At 47.8% G+C, this 23,281-nt stretch overlaps 1 protein-coding gene across 2 annotated transcripts in view; it reads left to right on the plus strand.

The window, feature by feature from the left end:
- The window catches only part of GGCX (gamma-glutamyl carboxylase), a 208,425-nt gene that overhangs the window by 154,892 nt on the left and 30,252 nt on the right, over positions 1 to 23,281 (plus strand). For both annotated transcript variants that reach the window (XM_069214370.1, XM_069214371.1), the window contains exon 14: positions 404 to 599. In XM_069214370.1, the coding sequence (XP_069070471.1) occupies positions 404 to 599 (196 nt within the window). The remainder of the gene's footprint in view (positions 1 to 403; positions 600 to 23,281) is intronic.

A 23,281-nucleotide genomic window follows, 5' to 3' on the forward strand; every position in this document is an offset into this window, starting at 1 on the left:
CAGTAACTCTAACTGACCGAAGTGTCGCTGATGGGATGACGGTGGAGTGGTCTTTTCAAAAGCAGTGTCCGTTTTGCTAAAATGTTGAATTATAGAGGCGTGGCTGCCCCTTTGGAATATAGTAGTAGTGTACCGAGGATGGCCAATGAGAATTTTTGAAAATAATGTGGATGTACGAAAAATCTAGTGCTGGGGAACAGCCTGTTTCTAAACATTTCAATTGTTATAGTGTCTAGGGAACAAAGCTACACAGAAAATGATTTGCTCAAAGTTACACAAATTGATTGTGTGCAAGCTGACGTTAGCGGCTTGCTTCCCGGTTCCAGTGAATGATTTTAGCATTATGCAACACTGGAGAGCTTTTTTAATGTAATACATTAGTTCTTATTTTTGTACCCATCAGAGACTGAGCCCTTGCCAGCAGAGCTGGAGACCGTCCTACATGGAGAAATCGATGAGATGAATGTGACTGACCCATTGATCCAGGCCTTCCTACGCCGGCAGCGTAGGCTGGAAGAGAGCGAGAGGAGGCGAAATGCCACTATCATAGACCGCTTCATGCGATTCTCCTACAAGAAGTACTTTCTATTCAGAAGAAGGTAGGTCATTAGGGGATAAATGCAAACGAAAGTGTGAACCCCCACCCCTCAACCGTATTGCAGGAAATGGGTTCAGGATGTCTAGCTGCCACTAGTGTTTTTTAATGTTCATAAATGCTTAATGCCTTTGCCCTGCATGAGATCTCGGAACGACTTATTTCAGAGCTCGAACTCTCTTTTAAAGATAAACTACATAGTTTTTTTTTTTAGTTGCTGTCTCTCCTTCCTCCTAAAAACCCCTTTTAAATATTACCTTTAAAAAAAATGAAACGGCGCATCATAGGTAGCTGCTATATTTAAAATGATTCATACACTGTTAGTTGATTCACTGGGAGATTCAGCACCCTGTTCCATTGCAGTCAGTGCTTAATTTGTCCATAAAAAGGTGCCGGTGCCCAAAGCCCTCCTCTTAAACACGCGGCTGTTGCAATTAAATGTATGAACACGGAATACTGAGGGGGCGTAATCCTAAAACCATCTCGGGCTTCTTCAGTCCATACAAAACCACTCCCTGCCCCTTCAGCTCACTATAGCAGCTTTCTACTTTCTTCCTTTGTGACGCTTTTTCGTTTTTCCCTTCCTCCGTTGTCCCATATGTGTCTTTTGCTCGCAGCAAATGCTTGAGGCTGAAGAATAAGCCCGGCCCTCAAAAACAAGTGCCGGTGCTCAGCACCGGAAACAACAAGCACAAATTAAACACTGATTGCAGTACAGTTACAGGATCCATTGGTTATGTATTGTTTCAACTGGTAGCTGTTAAAATAAGTAACTGTATCAACATTTAGTTATTCACTGCTATGACATATGAACAGTGGGAAACAAAAAAAATGATTCCCCTGTATTTGGTGCCTTGCTTGGGTCTCAGTAGGCCTGAGCTTGTTGCCTCATCCATATTCTTTCCCCCTCTCCAGAGTCACCACAGACCCAAAGGAGGTCGAAGAGTATGTGCGGTCTAATGCCTGCGCCAGTCGCCATACTTAGCTGCCAGCGTGTGTTTTTGCAGAACTGGGAGCACGGGGGAAAAAATCTGGAGCTAACCAGCAGCTCTTACGGAGTCACTGTATGCATAATGCCTGCTCCGGTCTGACTGTGAGAGCAGAGAGTGTGGCTTTTTGCCGGAAGGGAGAGTACTGGCTCAGAGGATAGTAAGTGTAGATGGCAGGAGGCCAGGTAATTTTTTTTAATATATTTTGACGGGGGGAGAGGGTAAATGTAGAGCGTTCTAGGTGTAGGTGGCAGGAGGCCAAATGATTTATTCATTTATTTTACGATTTGGAATTGGGTAAATGTGTAGGAGCTTCATTTTAATTAATCTAGTTCTTTGCCACTGTTCTTTAAACATCCATCTTCACCAACAAAGAGCACATCATGAGAGTTTTAAAGATGTATCTAGACAAAACTGAAATAATCTGAAAAGCCTCACCTTTGTTTGTTATGGTACCAATAGGACCGATTTACCAACCTCTCACCAATAGTCTGTTTCACTGTAGTTTTGCTAGGTGGCTAGTCATCTTTTGCCGGGAAACCCAAAATCTTGCTATAGGGTGACCACAGGCTCATCCAAAGTTAGATGAATAATTCCAGGAACACATCCAAAGTAAGAAGCTTCTTTAATATTAAAATGAGTCAACCCACAACACCAGAGGACTCCATTCAAACAGAGTCACCAGTCCTACTAAACACAGGGCCAGGACATTCCAGAGCCCCTTTACAATACAAATCTAGACCAGGAGAACATAAGGCAAGTAGGAATACAGAAATAATGTCTAAGCTTTACCAATACTACCCTCGCTCTGCAAAAGATAAGACAGCCACAGCTGCCTCGGTAAGAAATATCCCTAGATCTGACATTTGTAAACAGACAATAGGGTAGACTGTTCATAAATGTATTCACACTTTTACTAAATAGTATTATTTTTTAGCTTCAGATGCCAGAACAGACTTAGCTGTTGGTCATGCTACTCCGAAGAATCTATACAAACAGATCACGTACTGCATGTATCACCCTATTTCTGCGCATCTTTTGTTCCTTGTCACTTGAAGCCATAGAATTCTGGAATAAGCTTGCTATACTATTCAAACTCAATGAGTGTTATACGATGCAAAAGGAAAAGCAGCCTTTTTCCACTAACAGTTCCAAGTCCTGCCTTTCGGGATTTTTTTTTTAAGTCTGCAAGAAAGCTCTCCCATCAAATGGACATTTTTTAAATATTTATTTTCATATTTTGCATCATAACATACAGAAAAAATAACAATAACGTGCCACTGTCACGTCCCCACTTATGCGTTTGAATGGATGCAGTATCCATATGTCTAATTCCTCAAAAAGGAGGGATCCTTAAAAACCCTAGTAGCTATTTGTTCCCAGTACAGAGCAGTCTGTCTTACAAAATTAGGGATGGTATCTGGTAGATGGGAATGCAGTGTTTTGTACAATATAGAGGAATCATGGGAGGTACACCATCTTTGCAGTCCTCCCCAAAATGGACAGGGGTAATGTATTCCAAAATCGTACTGATGACTGCAACCCCTCAAACACCCTCCCCCATTGTAAGCATCTTCCCTTGTCATCAAAGCTACCCTAATTCCAAGGTACTTGATATTATCCAACTCCCATTTCAAATCTAATTCGGCCAACTGTTCCCACAGGACCCTCTCATTGGAATCACTGGTGATATTCCTTCAAGGTTGAGGTCAACCTATCTAATCTGCCGCACAGATCTTCTTGGGTCCGTCTGACTCCCACCAGCTCTGCTTGTTTCTCAGGAAATTCAGCTACATGTTGATTCATGTCCACTAGCTTTTTCTCCTGCACCACCAAATTCCTTTGCAGCTACTTTTTGACCCTGCTACCCTTACCCAGGCATTGGCCTCATTACAGCCATCATCACATACAGTTAATTCGCTCTAGTGTCTGTGAATCCCCAGTTATTCTTCCATTAAGCGGCCAGTTAGTCATTCAGGTCATTATGAGACAGGGAACTCCTGGGGGCAGTCGCCAGGAGAATGTCATATTGTTCACTCTCCCCCATTGAATTCTACTAGTAATGGGGAGTGGTCCAATGGAAATCTTCCAAGGTATCTCGCATCAACCATACAAGAGGAGAACATCCCAGCCAACAGGAGATGGTCTAGTTTGCTAAAAGTATTTTATGCTGAGGAGTGACCCGAATATTCCTTAACGGCTGAATGTAGCTCCCTCAAAACATCTACACTCCCCGAATACATCACCTGCCCTACCACAGAAATAACACCTGGTATTTTATGTTGCTTCGGGGAGAACTTAACAAACTTCTTGTCCATCACACAGTTAAGATTTACCTCCCATAGTATTGGGCGTCCACGTAGTCAGCCAACAGTTAGGTATTATTGATGCATAATTCCAACCCATTTCGTGTGCCATGAAGGAGAATGTATCTCCCCTCCATATCAGATTCTGAGTGAGTAAATCAGAAAGGGTCCGCAAGTGCCAGCCAGATAGACACATCACTAGCATATCCGTAATAAGTGGACAATTAAAACTGGCCCCAGCACTTTTTTCTAATTTTGGCTTTCCCAGTATCCATTACGCGAGTCTCCTAATCAGGCTACATCCACCTTGTTGCGTCTGAGAAAGGACAATACTCTTTAATGTACGAAAACATTGAGACCCCAGAGATTCCAACCTAATGATCTTATATGATACAGACATCTGTGATAGGGCTTCCGGCCCCACCAGTTGCCACCCCTGTGAAGAGTCAATTTCTAGCAGCCTGAAGAATAGTGGTCCTGGGAGATCAGTGTTCCAACATAATAAACTTTAAATAACCACTCAAGTCAAAGTCTCCGTAGCGGTCAGAGGGAGAGAGGAGGCAAGCCCAGGTGATGTCTTCTATATCGTGGCCATGCTACATCTAGTCTAGCCACTGCCTCATCAACACCAGTGTCCAGGGATCTCCTGCGTCTATTCTTGTGAGACGTCCCACACTATGCCCCTGATCTCCAAGACAGATCAGGCCGCAGCATCCTGGCACTCCGCAGGGTCCAAATCCAAGCTTCAAAAAACACATGTAACAGCAGCCACACCCACAACATAGGCCAATTTTGTAGCCTGCAGTTTCTTTCTCACAGTGCTTCGCTCCTCAGAGGTATCAAAAGGCTCCCGAGTCCCAATCCAAGCAAAAACTCACAGAGGAAGTGTAGATGCCATTCTTATGGTCCAGTTTCTGTAATGTGAAAAGCCTCACCTTTCTTAATTATGGTACCAATAGACCGATTTAACAACCTCCACCAAAAGTCTGTTTCTTTATGGATTTAATACTGCATACAGTAGTTTTTCCAGTTGACTGATCATCTCTTGCTTGGAAAACCAAAAGCTCACTATAGGATGACCACAGGCTCATCCAAAGATACATGAATAATTCAAGGTACACATCCAAATAAAAAAAAACGTTTAATATTAAAAGAAATCTTCCCACATCACCAGAGGACACCAGTCGGACCCAGAGTCACCAGTTCTACCAAACGCAGGGCCAGGGCATTCTAGAACCCATTTACATTCCAGATCTAGAACAGGAGAATAAAAGGCAACATGGCACAAAGTAGAAATACAGAAATAATGTCTAGGTATTACCAATACTACCCTTGCTCTGCAAGAAATAAAATAGCCAGAGCTGCCTTGTTAAGAAATATCTCTAGATTTGGCATTTGTAAAGCCACAATAGGGTAGACTATTCATAAATCTATTCATACTTGTACTAAATATTATTATTGTTTGGATTCATATGTCAGAACAGACTCAGCAGTTGGCCATGCTTCTCCGAAGAATCTAAACAAATAGATCACGTACTGCATGTACCACCCTGTTTCTGCTGCATCTTTCGGTCGTTGTCGCTTAAAGCCATAGAATTCTGGAATAAGCTTACTATACTGTTAAAACAGTTGACTATCACTGAGTGTTCTATGATGCAAAAGGAAAAGCAGCCTTTTTTTCCGCTACCAGTTCCAAGTCCTGCCTTTCTGGATTTTTTTTTAAGTCTGCAAAAAAGCTCTTCCATCAAATTGACATGTTTGTAAAATTTATTTTCATATTTTGCATTATAACATACAGAAAAAATAACAATAACGTGTCACATCCCCACTTATGCATTTCAGTGGCTGCAGTACCCATATGTCTAATTCCTGAAAAAAGGGAGGATCTTCAAGGACCCTAGTAGCTATTTGTTCCCAGGCCAGAGCAGTCTCTCTTACAAAATTAGGGATGGGGTCTGGTAGATGAGCACACAATGATTTAGAGTAGGATTATGAAGGATTTTGGCAAAGGGGATCTTGAACACTCTAGCCGTGCATCCAATAGGCTATCTTACCTGTTCACTAGACCGTCATTATTCTTTCTGGGAAGAAATTGGATCTCTGCCTGGCATGACGTCGCAAGTCCTATATAGGTGGCACAATCACGTCAGCTCTTTTCTTTTCACGCCAGCTAGCCAGCACAACCCCTCAGTCAGTTTTTGACTGGTCTTTTTTAACTTTTTGTCAAAAATTGTTGAGTGTCTACACTCCTGGTGCGCTGAGGATGTCGTCAGGTAAGACCGATTTCAAGCCTTGCGGAACCTATCATTGGGCCATGTCTGTGACGGATCTGCACCTCGTGTGCTTGTGATGGTTGGAGCACGACCACGACTCAGTCGTGTTCCGAGTGTCGGGCCATGAATCTGAAAGCTTTGAGGGAGTGGTCCCTCAACCTCCATGCGGCGCGGCGCTCCGGTCGGCATCGCTCCTGTCAAGATGAAGGTCCTGAGAATAGTTGCAGTGCCCCCATTCCTCCTCGTCCCACTCCAGGACCTCTGGACGTTCAGGTAAGTTGAGGCACAGGAAGAAGTCAAAGAAGCACAAGCGTTCTTCGACTTCACCCTGTCCGTCGGCCGGCGAGGATGAGGGAAAGGAAACATCATCGCTCTAGGCCTCTGCCCTCGGAGCCTGCATCTATGTCGGCTCCGCGCCTACACGAATTTCCAGGAGCTGGAGCGACACCTGGCCAACTAAGAGTTTTATGAGACCTTACGCTTCATGTTTGGGAAGTCCAACTCCGCTACTTTGGGCTCAGTGGGAACATCAGGGGCCCCCTTGGGTTCCGCGTGAGCAGCTTTGGCTCCTGGGGGCACTCGTGGATCAGTTCCCGAATCCGAACCAGTGTTGGTTATACCACCTCAACCGTCCCGGATGCCGGTTCCGCCGCCGCCTGTGCCCTTCTGTAGTGTGGACCCATCCTTATCGCCAACACGAAGCTGGATCGGCGTCACATGATGCCAACTCTGACTTCGGCAGGGGCCATGCCTCCTGTGTTAGATCCTGACCATTATTCTTATGGGTTGGGGTATGGTGAGGAATGGCAGGGGTTGTTGGACCTTTTAGAATCCCAACTCCAAGACCCTATGGACTGGTGGATGGACCTGGGTGAGGCCAGTGGCCTACATACTTCCCCTGAAACTTGCATGCTTTCTCCCCCTACAGAGGTGGAGGCATCCTGTTCAATGGTGGTGCGAAAAGTGGCCAAGGTCCTGGAGCTACCTTCGTTGGCAGTCAGGACTAACCTCCTGACAGGTGCTTCAGGCTGAGGCTTCATCCCCTGAGCTCCTTTTCCCCTTTAATAAAGCCCTTACAAATGTCCTGCTGGGTACTTGGCTCCTGTGAACAGGACAATCGCCTGCCACCATAGACCTGCTCCAGATGTCCCAGCGTTCCTGTCGCATCACCTCACCCCTGAGAGCTTGGTTATCCAAGCCTCTAGGTCCCATTTCACATTCTCTTCTACACCCCCGGATAGGGAATCCAAGAGGCTGGACCAGCTTGGGAAGAAAATGTTTTCTTCCTCCAGCCTGGCATTGTGGTCCGTGAACACCGCATGCCTTTTGGGCTGTTATACCCAACTCTATGGGGCAAAATTGCACAAGTCCTGCCATAGGTCGTGGAGGAAATCTGGGCCATTCTCTTGCAAGCTAATGGGAGAGATGCAGCAAAGTTCACAATCAGGTATGGGCTGGACACGACTGACTCACTGGGCATTGCAGTTGCCTCGATGGTGGCCTTGAGGTGCCACACCATGTTGTGGCCGTTTGGCTTTTCAGAGCATGTCCAATCTACTGTTATGGACATGCCCTTTAATGGCACTCGTCTCTCTGGAGACAAAGCAGATTCGTTGCTCGTGTGCTTCAAGGATTCTCCTGCTACGGCCAGGTCCGTGGGCCTTGCAGTTTCTCCTCGCCCCTTTTGTGGACATTATAGGGGCGTCCCATCATGTCCATTTCCCTCCAGGAACTGTGCTGCGCATGCTGCCCAGCCTCTGCGTGGCCGGGGGAGGTGTGAGATCCACCGTCCTCGTAGATCAGGGAGCCAGCAGGCCGACCAGTCCTCCGCCCCTCCTCTGCAGCCACCTCCAAACCTTCCTAGTCTGATGATTCCCCACCAGGGACCAGTTGGGGGCAGGATTCGCCATCACCTGCTCAGCTGCCAGTCCATCACATCAGACAGGTGAGTTTTACAAATAGTCCCAAGGGGCTATTTCCTCCCCTTCGAGACTACCTCTCCACCCATGCCACCATCCTAGGATAAGATGATGGAGGATCACTTGGCACTTCTCCACAAGGAGGTTACGGCTCTCTTGGCCAAAGGAGCCGTAGAGAGGGTGCCTGTGCCAGAAGTAGGTCATGGTTGTTATACCTGCTACTTTCTGGTACCCAGAAAGGACAAGGGCCTGCACCCTATCCTAGACCTTCAGTCCCTGAATCTCTTCCTCAAAAAGGAGAAGATCAAAATGCTCACTCTGGCTCTGAAATCTTATCTGTCCTGGACCCAGGAGACTGGATGGTAGGGTTGGAGTTGCATGACGCTTATTTTCACATCCCCATCCTGCCTGCCCACAGATGTTACTTTTGGCTCACGGTGGGCCATGAGCACTTTCAATTCACCATGCTCCCCTCTGGCCTTACCAGTTCTCCTCGAGTGTTCACCAAGGTGATGGTAGTGATCACAGCTCATCTGCGCAGGTTAGGGGTTTCAGTCTTCCCCTACCTCAACGATTGGCTGTTGAAGCCGGGCTCGCCCCAGGCTGTCATCTCCCTCCTTCATACTACGGGGGACCTACATTCGCTGGTGTTCACTGTAAACGTGCCGGAGTCATGCCTGACTCCCTCTCAGACACTCCCTTTCATTGGAGCTGTTCTGGACACAGTGCACTTTTGGATTTATAGTAGTGAGCTGTGAATCCAGGATATTATTAGGCTACGATACCAATGTTGCAGCCTCTATTCTGGATTTCGGTGAGAATGACTGAGGCTGCTGGGCCTCATGGCCTCCTGCATCCTGTTGCTGAATCATGCCAGATGGCATATGTGGGCTCTGCATTGGGACCTGAAGTTCCAGTGGGTGCAGCATTAGGGGAATCTCTCAGACATGGTCCAGTTCTCGGAGGGAACTGCACAAGATCTGTAGTGGTGGATCAGAGGCAGATTTCTCTCCCTTCCCTATCCAGATCTGACAGTAGTGACAGATGCGTCACTCTTGTGATGGGGCGATCAGACTTGCATTGTAAGCATTTCTTCCCTCTCTCAAAGGGAAAGTAGTACAGGTGTTCACGGACAACACCACCGCCATGTAGTACTTCAACAAGCATTGCAGGGTATGGTCGTAGACCCTTTGGCAGGAGGCTGTGCACCTCTGGGCATGGCTGGAACATCAGGGTATTTACCTGGTGGTTCAACACCTGGCGAGCTCTCTGAACGCCGTAGCGGGCAACCTTAGCCGACAATGCCTGGTCGATCACGAATGGTGTCTCTACCTGGAGGTGGTGCAAGGTCTCCTTCAGCAGTGGGGAGAGCCTTGGGTAGATCTGTTTGCCTCTGCAGAGAACGTGCAATGTCAGCAGTTTTGTACATTGTATTTTGCAAGGCGGCACTCGCTCAGAGACACTTTTCGTCACGAGTGTAGCTCAGGCCTCCTGTATGCCTTTCGGCCCATACCATTTCTGCCCAAAGTTCTCAAGAAGATCAAGAATGACCGGGCCCAAGTAATCTTTGTGGCTCCGGACTGGGCATGAAGAGTTTGGTATCCCGAGCTGTTGAGCTTGGCCATCAATCCTCCGATCAGACTGCCCCTTCGGGAGGATCTTCTGTTGCAGCAGCAGGGGAGGGTTCTCCACCCGAACATGTCCAGTCTCTGCCTTCTTGCAAGAAGGTTGAGTGGGGGCACTCATCAGATTTTGATCTTCTGCCTGAAGTCTGTAATGTTATCTTGGCAGCCAGGCATCCCTACAACAAAACGGTATATGTCTGTCATTGTAATAAGCTTGTGGCATGGTGCCCAGACAAATCTGTTGACCCCCACTCTCTGACCCCTGTTTCCGAAGTCGCCTTGTTCATACTTTCTCTGGCCCAGCCGGGCTCTGCTTTGGGCACTCTCAAACCTTATTTGTCTGCTATCTCTGCATTTCTGAGATTACCCGACAAACCCTCCTTGTTTGAGTCTCCTATTGTTAGTAGGTACCCTAAGGGTCTTACCCATATGTTTCCTCCATCCCCATTTCTCATGCCTCAATGGGATTTGAATCTGTTTCTGACCTTCCTAATGTGCACTACTTTTGAGCCTCTCCACAATTGTCCTCTCAGGCTTCTGACATTAAAAACAGCCTTTTTTGTGGCCATTACCTCTGCCCGCAGGGTGGGGGAGCTGCAGGCATTGTCATCTAAGCCGTCCTACCTTTCCATCTATCCTGCCAAAGTGATGCTTCGCACTAGGGCTTTTTTTTGTGCCAAAAGTGATCACACCCTTACATGTGGCCAATCCATCACCTTGTCTACGTTTTACGCACTCCTGTAGGAAAGTACCATCTTGCCTGGCATGTTACCCCCATTTTTCACTGTATATATGTTGTTTTAGTTGTATGTGTCACTGGGACCCTGTTCACCAGGGCCCCAGTGCTCATAAGTGTGCCTGAATGTGTTACCTGTGTAGTGACTAACTGTCTCACTGAGGCTCTGCTAATCAGAACCTCAGTGGTTATGCTCTCTCATTTCTTTCTAAATTGTCACTAACAGGCTAGTGACCAATTTTACCAATTTACATTGGCTTACTGGAACACCCTTATAATTCCCTAGTATATGGTACTGAGGTACCCAGGGTATTGGGGTTCCAGGAGATCCCTATGGGCTGCAGCATTTCTTTTGCCACCCATAGGGAGCTCTGACAATTCCTACACAGGCCTGCCACTGCAGCCTGAGTGAAATAACGTCCACGTTATTTCACAGCCATTTTACACTGCACTTAAGTAACTTATAAGTCACCTATATGTCTAACCTTTACCTGGTGCAAAGTTACTTAGTGTGAGGGCACCCTGGCACTAGCCAAGGTGCCCCCACATTGTTCAGAGCCAATTCCCTGAACTTTGTGAGTGCGGGGACACCATTACACGCGTGCACTACATATAGGTCAATACCTATATGTAGCTTCACAATGGTAACTCCGAATATGGCCATGTAACATGTCTAAGATCATGGAATTGCCCCCTCTATGCCATCCTGGCATTGTTGGCACAATTCGATGATCCCAGTGGTCTGTAGCACAGACCCTGGTACTGCCAAACTGCCTTTCTTGGGGTTTCACTGCAGCTGCTGCTGCTGCCAACCCCTCAGACAGGTTTCTGCCCCCCTGGGGTCAAGCCAGGCTTGTCCCAGGATGACAGAACAAAGGACTTCCTCTGAGAGAGGGTGTTACACCCTCTCCCTTTGGAAAATGGTGTGAAGGCAGGGGAGAGGTAGCCTCCCCCAGCCTCTGGAAATGCTTTCTTGGGCACAGATGTGCCCAATTCTGCATAAGCCAGCCTACACCGGTTCAGGGACCCCTTAGCCCCTGCTCTGGCGCGAAACTGGACAAAGGAAAGGGGAGTGACCACTCCCCTGACCTGCACCTCCCCTGGGAGGTGTCCAGAGCTCCTCCAGTGTGCTCCAGACCTCTGCCATCTTGGAAACAGAGGTGCTGCTGGCACACTGGACTGCTCTGAGTGGCCAGTGCCACCAGGTGACGTCTGAGACTCCTTCTGATAGGCTCCTTCAGGTGTTAGTAGCCTATCCTCTCTCCTAAGTAGCCAAACCCTCTTTTCTGGCTATTTAGGGTCTCTGTCTCTGGGGAAACTTTAGATAACGAATGCAAGAGCTCAGCCGAGTTCCTCTGCATCTCTCTCTTCACCTTCTGATAAGGAATCGACTGCTGACCGCGCTGGAAGCCTGCAAACCTGCAACAAAGTAGCTAAGACGACTACTGCAACTCTGTAACGCTGATCCTGCCGCCTTCTCGACTGTTTTCCTGTCTGTGCATGCTGTGGGGGTAGTCTGCCTCCTCTCTGCACCAGAAGCTCCGAAGAAATCTCCCGTGGGTCGACGGAATCTTCCCCCTGCAACCGCAGGCACCAAAAAGCTGCATTACCGGTCCCTTGGGTCTTCTCTCAGCACGACGAGCGAGGTCCCTCGAATCCAGCAACTCTGTCCAAGTGGCCCCCACAGTCCAGTGACTCTTCAGTCCAAGTTTGGTGGAGGTAAGTCCTTGCCTCACCTCACTGGGCTGCATTGCTGGGAACCGCGACTTTTGCAGCTACTCCGGCTCCTGTGCACTTCCGGCGGAAATCCTTCGTGCACAGCCAAGCCTGGGTCCACGGCACTCTAACCTGCATTGCACGACTTTCTAAGTTGGTCTCCGGTGACGTGGGACTTCTTTGTGCGACTTCGGGTGAGCACCGTTTCACGCATCCTCGTAGTGCCTGTTTCTGGCACTTCTCCGGGTGCTACCTGCTGCTGAGAGGGCTCCTTGTGTTGCTCGACGTCCCCTCTCTCTCCTGGTCCAATTTGCGACCTCCTGGTCCCTCCAGGGCCACAGCAGCGTCCAAAAACGCTAACCGCTCGATTTGCAGCTAGCAAGGCTTGTTGGCGTTCTTTCGGCGGGAAAACACTTCTGCACGACTCTCCACGGCGAGAGGGATCCGTCCACCAAAGGGGAAGTCTCTAGCCCTTTTCGTTCCTGCAGAAACCGCAGCTTCTTCTGCCCAGTCGAAGCTTCTTTGCACCCGCAGCTGGCATTTCCTGGGCATATGCCCATCTCCGACTTGCTTGTGACTTTTGGACTTGGTCCCCTTGTTCCACAGGTACCCTAGATTGGAAATCCACAGTTGTTGCATTGTTGGTTTGTGTCTTTCCTGCATTATTCCTCTAACACGACTTCTTTGTCCTTAGGGGAACTTTAGTGCACTTTGCACTCACTTTTCAGGGTCTTGGGGAGGGTTATTTTTCTAACTCTCACTATTTTCTAATAGTCCCAGCGACCCTCTACAAGGTCACATAGGTTTGGGGTCCATTCGTGGTTCGCATTCCACTTTTGGAGTATATGGTTTGTGTTGCCCCTATCCCTATGTTTCCCCATTGCATCCTATTGTAACTATACATTGTTTGCACTGTTTTCTAAGACTATACTGCATATTTTTGCTATTGTGTATATATATCTTGTGTATATTTCCTATCCTCTCACTGAGGGTACACTCTAAGATTCTTTGGCATATTGTCATAAAAATAAAGTACCTTTATTTTTAGTATAACTGTGTATTGTGTTTTCTTATGTGACACTTGTGGTACTGTAGTAGCTTCACACGTCTCCTAGTTCAGCCTAAGCTGCTCTGCTAAGCTACCATTATCTATCAGCCTAAGCTGCTAGACACCCTATACACTAATAAGGGATAACTGGGCCTGGTGCAAGGTGCAAGTACCCCTTGGTACTCACTACAAGCCAGTCCAGCCTCCTACATTGGTTGTGCAGCGGTGGGATAAGTGCTTTGAGACTACTTACCACTCTTGTCATTGTACTTTTCATAAGAGAAAAATATACAAAACAAGGTCAGTGTATATACACATAGCCAAAAAGTTTTGCATTTCCTCTTTTCACTCTTTTCTAAGTGCTGAAAAGTACTTCTAAACTTTCAAAAAGTTCTTAAAAGTTTAAAAAGTTTTTTTTCTGTCTTTCTAAAAAGTTCTGAAAACTTTTTTCTCTTTTTCTATCACTTTAACTCTCTCTAAAAATGTCTGGCACAGGTCAAAATGTTGATCTGTCCAAACTTGCATATGATCACCTTAGCTGGAAAGGAGCAAGGAGTCTCTGCATAGAGAGAGGTTTGAGTGTAGGGAAGAATCCTTCTTTGGAATTATTGCTTAACATGCTTAGAGAACAAGATAAGGCCATAGGGGCCACATCTGTTGAAAAAGTAGCAAATGGTTCCCAATCTGATCCAGGGACTCCCCCAGGAAAAGATTCAGGAAAGAAACTTCCTAGCCTGCCCATTACTAGACAGTCTAGCATAGTTGGTAATGATGGAGAGCCTCACCATACAAATAGTGTTGTCTCACATCATAGCAAAAGCATTTATTCTCACCATACTGGTAGTGATGTTTCTGTTAGCCAAGCTGTTAGGGTGGCTTCTGTAAGGGACAGGTCTCCTTCTGTTCATTCTTCTGTGTCTAAGAATGTCCCTCCCACCAACCCTGATGACAGAATGTTAGAGAGGGAACTCAATAAGTTGAGAGTGGAACAAACCAGACTGAAGCTTAAAAAGCAACAGCTGGATTTGGATAGACAGTCTTTTGAACTAGAGAAAGAAAGACAGAAGTTGGGTTTAGATACCCATGGTGGCAGCAGCAGTATTCCCCATAGTCATCCTGCAAAAGAGCATGATTCCAGGAATCTGCATAAGATAGTTCCCCCTTATAAGGAGGGGGATGACATTAACAAGTGGTTTGCTGCACTTGAGAGGGCCTGTGTTGTACAGGATGTCCCTCAAAGGCAGTGGGCTGCTATCCTATGGCTATCATTTAGTGGAAAAGGTAGGGATAGGCTCCTTACTGTGAAAGAAAATGATGCTAATAATTTCCAAGTTCTTAAGAATGCACTCCTGGATGGTTATGGCTTAACCACTGAACAATACAGGATAAAGTTCAGAGAGACCAAAAAGGAGTCTTCACAAGACTGGGTTGATTTCATTGACCATTCAGTGAAGGCCTTGGAGGGGTGGTTACATGGCAGTAAAGTTACTGATTATGACAGCCTGTATAACTTGATCCTGAGAGAGCATATTCTTAATAATTGTGTGTCTGATTTGTTGCACCAGTACTTGGCGGACTCTGATCTGACCTCTCCCCAAGAATTGGGAAAGAAGGCAGACAAATGGGTCAGAACAAGGGTGAACAGAAAAGTTCATACAGGGGGTGACAAAGATGGCAACAAAAAGAAGGATGGTAAGTCTTCTGACAAGGGTGGGGACAAATCTAAAAATGAGTCTTCATCAGGCCCACAAAAACACTCTGGTGGGGGTGGTGGGCCCAAATCCTCTTTTAATCAGAACAAGGAAAAGAAACCATGGTGCTATTTATGTAAAATAAAAGGCCATTGGACAACAGATCCCAGTTGTCCAAAGAAAAGCACCAATGCTCCTACCACTACAACCCCTACTGCTACCCCTAGTGTCCCTACTAATAGCAGTGGTGGTGGGAGCAAACCTACTAATAGCCAATCCAAGGGAGTAGCTGGGCTCACTATTGGTAACTTAGTTGGGGTTGGCCTTGTTAGGGAGGCCACAGAGGCTGAGTTAGTCTCTGAGGGGGCTATTGATTTAGCCACCTTAGTTGCTTGTCCCCTTAATATGGATAAGTACAAGCAGCTACCCCTAATACATGGTGTTGAGGTTCAGGCCTACAGGGACACTGGAGCCAGTGTGACTATGGTCATAGAGAAACTGGTCCACCCTGAACAACACCTACTTGGTCACCAGTACCAAGTAACCGATGCTCACAACAACACACTTAGCCACCCCATGGCTGTTGTTAATCTCAACTGGGGGGTGGGGGGGTTACTGGTCCAAAGAAAGTTGTGGTAGCTTCAGATTTACCTGTAGACTGTCTATTAGGGAATGATTTGGAGACATCAGCTTGGTCAGATGTGGAGTTGGAGGCCCATGCAGCAATGCTGGGCATTCCAGGGCATATTTTTGCTTTGACAAGGGCTCAGGCCAAAAAGCAAAAAGGACAGGGAAGCTTGGATCCCGGAACAATGGACCAAGTGCTCCCTAAAGCTAGGGCTAGTAGAAGCAAACCACTTCCTACTATCCCTCCCTCTACAGTGGATTCTACTTCTGAGGAAGAAGAATTCCCTCCCTGTGCAGAACCTACACCAGAGGAGCTGGAAGCAGACACTGCTGAGCTTTTGGGTGAAGGGGGGCCTGCCAGGGAGGAGCTGAGTGTGGCACAGCAAACCTGTCCCACATTAGAGGGTCTCAGACAGCAAGCTGTCAAACAGGCTAATGGGGATGTCAGTGACTCTCACAGAGTTTACTGGGAGGACAACCTCTTGTACACTGAGCATAGGGATCCTACACCTGGAGCTGCCAGGAGATTAGTGATTCCTCAGGAGTACAGAAAGTTCCTCCTAACCCTGGCACATGACATTCCCCTAGCTGGGCATCTAGGACAAATGAAAACTTGGGACAGGCTTGTTCCCCTGTTTCATTGGCCTAGAATGTCTGAGGACACAAAGGAATTTTGTAAGTCCTGTGAAACCTGTCAAGCCAGTGGCAAGACAGGTGGCACCCCAAAGGCACCCCTTATTCCACTGCCTGTGGTTGGGGTTCCCTTTGAAAGTGTAGGGGTTGACATAGTTGGCCCCCTTGACCCTCCTACTGCTTCAGGCAATAGGTTTATCTTGGTGGTAGTGGACCATGCCACAAGATACCCTGAAGCTATTCCTTTAAGGACCACTACAGCACCTGCAGTGGCAAAGGCCCTCCTGGGAATATTTTCCAGGGTGGGCTTCCCAAAGGAAGTGGTATCAGACAGGGGAAGCAATTTCATGTCTGCATACTTAAAGGCCATGTGGAAGGAGTGTGGTGTAACTTACAAGTTCACTACACCCTATCATCCACAAACAAATGGACTGGTGGAGAGATTTAATAAAACTCTCAAAGGCATGATTATGGGTCTCCCTGAAAAACTCCGCAGGAGATGAGATTTCCTTCTACCATGCCTCCTTTTTGCCTACAGGGAGGTACCCCAGAAAGGAGTGGGCTTCAGCCCCTTTGAACTTCTTTTTGGACACCCTGTTAGGGGTCCACTCACACTTGTAAAGGAGGGTTGGGAACAACCTTTAAAAGCTCCTAAGCAGGATATTGTGGATTATGTACTTGGCCTCAGATCAAGGATGGCTGAGTACATGAAAAAGGCCAGCAAAAACCTTCAGGCCAGCCAAGAGCTCCAGAAGCAATGGCATGATCAGAAGGCTGTTTTGGTTCAGTACCAACCAGGGCAGAAAGTGTGGGTCTTGGAGCCTGTGGCCCCAATAGCACTCCAAGATAAATGGAGTGGACCCCACACAATTGTTGAAAAGAAGGGAGAAGTCACCTATTTAGTTGACTTAGGCACTGCCAGGAGTCCCCTTAGGGTGCTCCATGTCAACCGCCTGAAACCCTACTATGACAGGGCTGATCTCACCCTGCTCATGGCAACAGATGAGGGACAGGAAGAAGACAGTGATCCTCTACCTGATCTCTTCTCTTCCACAGAACAAGATGCTCTGGTGGAAGGTGTAGTTTTGGCTGATTGTCTTACTGCTAAGCAGAAAGACAATTGCATAAACCTCCTAGATCAATTCTCTGAACTCTTCTCTACTGTGCCAGGTACCACTTCTTGGTGTGAGCACACTATAGATACTGGAGACAGTTTACCTGTCAAAAGTAAGATCTATAGGCAGCCTGACCATGTCAGGGACTGCATAAAGCAAGAGGTCCAGAAAATGTTAGAACTAGGAGTAGTTGAGCACTCTGACAGTCCATGGGCTTCTCCTGTGGTACTGGTACCAAAACCCCATTCCAAAGATGGAAAGAAGGAAATGCGGTTTTGTGTAGACTATAGAGGTCTCAACTTGGTAACCAAAACTGATGCTCACCCTATACCCAGGGCAGATGAGCTCATAGATACACTGGCATCTGCCAAGTATCTAAGCACTTTTGATTTGACTGCAGGGTATTGGCAGATCAAATTGTCAGAAGATGCTAAACCTAAGACTGCATTTCCAACCATTGGAGGACATTACCAGTTTACTGTAATGCCTTTTGGTTTGAAAAATGCACCTGCCACTTTTCAGAGGTTGGTGAACACAGTCCTGCAAGGGCTGGAAGCTTTCAGTGCAGTATATTTGGACGATATAGCTGTCTTTAGCTCCAGCTGGGATGATCACCTGGTCCACCTATGGAAAGTTTTGGAGGCCCTGCAAAAGGCAGGCCTCACTATGAAGGCTTCAAAGTGCCAGATAGGGCAGGGTAAGGTGGTTTATCTGGGACACCTTGTTGGTGGAGAACAGATTGCACCACTACAGGGGAAAATCCAAACAATTATTGATTGGATTCCCCCTACCACTCAGACCCAGGTGGGAGCCTTCCTAGGCCTCACTGGGTATTACAGGAGGTTCATTAAGAACTATGGCTCCATTGCAGCCCCTCTTAATGACCTCACTTCCAAAAAGATGCCTAAAAAGGTATTATGGACAGCAAACTGTCAGAAAGCTTTTGAGGAGCTGAAGCAGGCCATGTGCTCTGCACCTGTCCTGAAAAGCCCTTGTTACTCTAAAAAATTCTATGTCCAAACTGATGCATCTGAATTAGGAGTAGGGGCAGTCCTATCACAACTTAATTCTGAGGGCCAGGGTCAACCTGTTGCTTTTATTAGTAGAAGGTTGACCCCTAGAGAAAAGCGTTGGTCTGCCATTGAGAGGGAGGCCTTTGCTGTGGTCTGGGCTCTGAAAATGTTGAGGCCATACTTGTTTGGCACTCACTTCATTGTTCAGACAGACCACAAACCTCTACTTTGGCTAAAACAAATGAAAGGTGAAAACCCTAAATTGTTGAGGTGGTCCATATCCCTACAGGGAATGGACTATACAGTGGAACATAGACCTGGGAGTAGCCACTCCAATGCAGATGGACTCTCCAGATATTTCCACTTAGACAATGAAGACTCATCAGGTCATGGCTAGTCTTATTGTCCTTCGTTTGGGGGCGGGTTGTGTAGGAAAGTACCATCTTGCCTGGCATGTTACCCCCATTTTTCACTGTATATATGTTGGTTTAGTTGTATGTGTCACTGGGACCCTGTTCACCAGGGCCCCAGTGCTCATAAGTGTGCCTGAATGTGTTACCTGTGTAGTGACTAACTGTCTCACTGAGGCTCTGCTAATCAGAACCTCAGTGGTTATGCTCTCTCATTTCTTTCTAAATTGTCACTAACAGGCTAGTGACCAATTTTACCAATTTACATTGGCTTACTGGAACACCCTTATAATTCCCTAGTATATGGTACTGAGGTACCCAGGGTATTGGGGTTCCAGGAGATCCCTATGGGCTGCAGCATTTCTTTTACCACCCATAGGGAGCTCTGACAATTCCTACACAGGCCTGCCACTGCAGCCTGAGTGAAATAACGTCCACGTTATTTCACAGCCATTTTACACTGCACTTAAGTAACTTATAAGTCACCTATATGTCTAACCTTTACCTGGTAAAGGTTAGGTGCAAAGTTACTTAGTGTGAGGGCACCCTGGCACTAGCCAAGGTGCCCCCACATTGTTCAGAGCCAATTCCCTGAACTTTGTGAGTGCGGGGACACCATTACACGCGTGCACTACATATAGGTCAATACCTATATGTAGCTTCACAATGGTAACTCCGAATATGGCCATGTAACGTGTCTAAGATCATGGAATTGCCCCCTCTATGCCATCCTGGCATTGTTGGCACAATTCGATGATCCCAGTGGTCTGTAGCACAGACCCTGGTACTGCCAAACTGCCTTTCCTGGGGTTTCACTGCAGCTGCTGCTGCTGCCAACCCCTCAGACAGGTTTCTGCCCCCCTGGGGTCAAGCCAGGCTTGTCCCAGGATGGCAGAACAAAGGACTTCCTCTGAGAGAGGGTGTTACACCCTCTCCCTTTGGAAAATGGTGTGAAGGCAGGGGAGGGGTAGCCTCCCCCAGCCTCTGGAAATGCTTTCTTGGGCACAGATGTGCCCAATTCTGCATAAGCCAGTCTACACCGGTTCAGGGACCCTTAGCCCCTGCTCTGGCGCGAAACTGGACAAAGGAAAGGGGAGTGACCACTCCCCTGACCTGCACCTCCCCTGGGAGGTGTCCAGAGCTCCTCCAGTGTGATCCAGACCTCTGCCATCTTGGAAACAGAGGTGCTGCTGGCACACTGGACTGCTCTGAGTGGCCAGTGCCACCAGGTGACGTCAGAGACTCCTTCTGATAGGCTCCTTCAGGTGTTAGTAGCCTATCCTCTCTCCTAAGTAGCCAAACCCTCTTTTCTGGCTATTTAGGGTCTCTGTCTCTGGGGAAACTTTAGATAACGAATGCAAGAGCTCAGCCGAGTTCCTCTGCATCTCTCTCTTCACCTTCTGAAAAGGAATCGACTGCTGACCGCGCTGGAAGCCTGCAAACCTGCAACAAAGTAGCTAAGACGACTACTGCAACTCTGTAACGCTGATCCTGCCGCCTTCTCGACTGTTTTCCTGTCTGTGCATGCTGTGGGGGTAGTCTGCCTCCTCTCTGCACCAGAAGCTCCGGAGAAATCTCCTGTGGGTCGACGGAATCTTCCCCCTGCAACCGCAGGCACCAAAAAGCTGCATTACCGGTCCCTTGGGTCTCCTCTCAGCACGACGAGCGAGGTCCCTCGAATCCAGCAACTCTGTCCAAGTGGCCCCCACAGTCCAGTGACTCTTCAGTCCAAGTTTGGTGGAGGTAAGTCCTTGCCTCACCTCGCTGGGCTGCATTGCTGGGAACCGCGACTTTTGCAGCTACTCCGGCTCCTGTGCACTTCCGGCGGAAATCCTTCGTGCACAGCCAAGCCTGGGTCCACGGCACTCTAACCTGCATTGCACGACTTTCTAAGTTGGTCTCCGGCGACGTGGGACTTCTTTGTGCGACTTCGGGTGAGCACCGTTTCACGCATCCTCGTAGTGCCTGTTTCTGGCACTTCTCCGGGTGCTACCTGCTGCTGAGAGGGCTCCTTGTCTTGCTCGACGTCCCCTCTCTCTCCTGGTCCAATTTGCGACCTCCTGGTCCCTCCAGGGCCACAGCAGCGTCCAAAAACGCTAACCGCTCGATTTGCAGCTAGCAAGGCTTGTTGGCGTTCTTTCGGTGGGAAATCACTTCTGCACGACTCTCCACGGCGAGAGGGATCCGTCCACCAAAGGGGAAGTCTCTAGCCCTTTTCGTTCCTGCAGAAACCGCAGCTTCTTCTGTCCAGTCGAAGCTTCTTTGCACCCGCAGCTGGCATTTCCTGGGCATATACCCATCTCCGACTTGCTTGTGACTTTTGGACTTGGTCCCCTTGTTCCACAGGTACCCTAGATTGGAAATCCACAGTTGTTGCATTGTTGGTTTGTGTCTTTCCTGCATTATTCCTCTAACACGACTTCTTTGTCCTTAGGGGAACTTTAGTGCACTTTGCACTCACTTTTCAGGGTCTTGGGGAGGGTTATTTTTCTAACTCTCACTATTTTCTAATAGTCCCAGCGACCCTCTACAAGGTCACATAGGTTTGGGGTCCATTCGTGGTTCGCATTCCACTTTTGGAGTATATGGTTTGTGTTGCCCCTATCCCTATGTTTCCCCATTGCATCCTATTGTAACTATACATTGTTTGCACTGTTTTCTAAGACTATACTGCATATTTTTGCTATTGTGTATATATATCTTGTGTATATTTCCTATCCTCTCACTGAGGGTACACTCTAAGATACTTTGGCATATTGTCATAAAGATAAAGTACCTTTATTTTTAGTATAACTGTGTATTGTGTTTTCTTATGATATTGTGCAAGTGACACTTGTGGTACTGTAGTAGCTTCACACGTCTCCTAGTTCAGCCTAAGCTGCTCTGCTAAGCTACCATTATCTATCAGCCTAAGCTGCTAGACACCCTATACACTAATAAGGGATAACTGGGCCTGGTGCAAGGTGCAAGTACCCCTTGGTACTCACTACAAGCCAGTCCAGCCTCCTACAACTCCCACATCCTTTTAAGGAAGAGGAGAGACTCCACCGCCTGGACCCAATAAGAGCTGTGGCGTTCTACCTTGATCGTATCAAAGAGTCCTGCGTGGATGATCAACTCTTAATGAGTTGTCTGGGAGCGAAGAAAGGTCGGGCAGTGCAGAAGAGAACCATCTACAGATGGTAGTTCTCTGCACTAAAATGTGCTACACATTGGCTAAAAAGCTCATTCTACCAGAGCGACAGCTGCAACCACGGCATTAGCTCGCAGAGGTCCAGTCAATCAATCAAACAATTTATAAAGCACGCTACTCACCCGTTAGGGTCTCAAGGCGCTTGGGGGGGGGAGCTAATGGTCGAAAAGCCATGTCTTGAGGCGTTTTCTGAAGGCCAGGAGGTCTTGGGTCTGGCGTAATTGGAACGGTAGGCAGTTTCAGGTCTTAGCAGCGAGGTAAGAGAAGGATCTTCCTCCGGTGGTGGAGCGGTGAATGCGGGGGACGGAGGCGAGGGCGAGGCTGGCAGAGCGGAGCTGGCGGGCGGGGGTGTGGAAGGTGTGTCTGTCATTGAGATATGCTGGACCTGTGTTGTGGAGGGCTTTGTGTGCGTGGGTGAGTAGTTTGAAGGTGATCCTCTTCAATATGGGTAGCCAGTGTAGTTCTCTGAGATGGGCTGAGATGTGATTGTGGCGTGGGATGTCAAGGATGAGTTAGGCGGAGGCATTTTGGATGCTTTGCATTTTCTTTTGTAGTTTGGCCGTGGTTCCTGCATAGAGCGCGTTTCCGAAGTCCAGTCGGCTGCTGACGAGGGCGTGGGTGACCGTTTTTCTGGTTTCAACGGGAATCCGCTTGAAAATCTTGCAGAGCATGCGGAGGGTGTTGTAGCAGGAAGAGGAGACTGCGTTGACCTGTTGAGTCATGCTGAGTGCCGAGTCAAGGATGATGCCCAGGTTCCGTACTTGGGTGGTGGGGGCGGCTCCGAGGGATGTAGGCCACCAGGAGTCTTTCCAGGCGGAGAGGTTGTTGCCGAGGATGAGAACCTCTGTTTTGTCCTGGACATCTGTCAGGAGGAAACATGGGCATCCTTGCACACGTTTACCACAAACTAATGCCTGGACAGTCAGGTCCGAAGAGACGAGTACTTTGCCCTTTCGGTCCTGCAGGATTTCCTAGCCTGATCTCGGTTCACAGATCCGAATCCGGGGATGGTATTGCTTGGGTATCTATTCTAAGGCAAGGAATCTGCAACTAGAAGTCTCTATCAGATGAACAAGTTACTTCCCTTTGGTAACACCTTATCTGGTAGAGACATATTCTAGTTGCAGATCCCTTACAGATCCACTCATCCTCTCCCTCTGCAAACTGATTTCTAGGGACAGGGACTTCCCTTTTAGGGCCCTAGTTTTGATGCACCATTGGTCAGTGTTCTTCATGGCTCTGCTTTTCTGGCACAGAAAGTTGTAAAACGAAACTTACGTGAGCGCCTATATAGGACCCACGTCATCATGTCTGGCACGCACAATGCTAACCACAGACACGGAGCCGACCAATGACACCTGATGGAGCGCAGGGGTACTCCTCGACAAAAAT

Source organism: Pleurodeles waltl, chromosome 11 (genome assembly GCF_031143425.1).
Source record: "Pleurodeles waltl isolate 20211129_DDA chromosome 11, aPleWal1.hap1.20221129, whole genome shotgun sequence".
Taxonomy (NCBI): Eukaryota; Metazoa; Chordata; class Amphibia; order Caudata; family Salamandridae; genus Pleurodeles; species Pleurodeles waltl.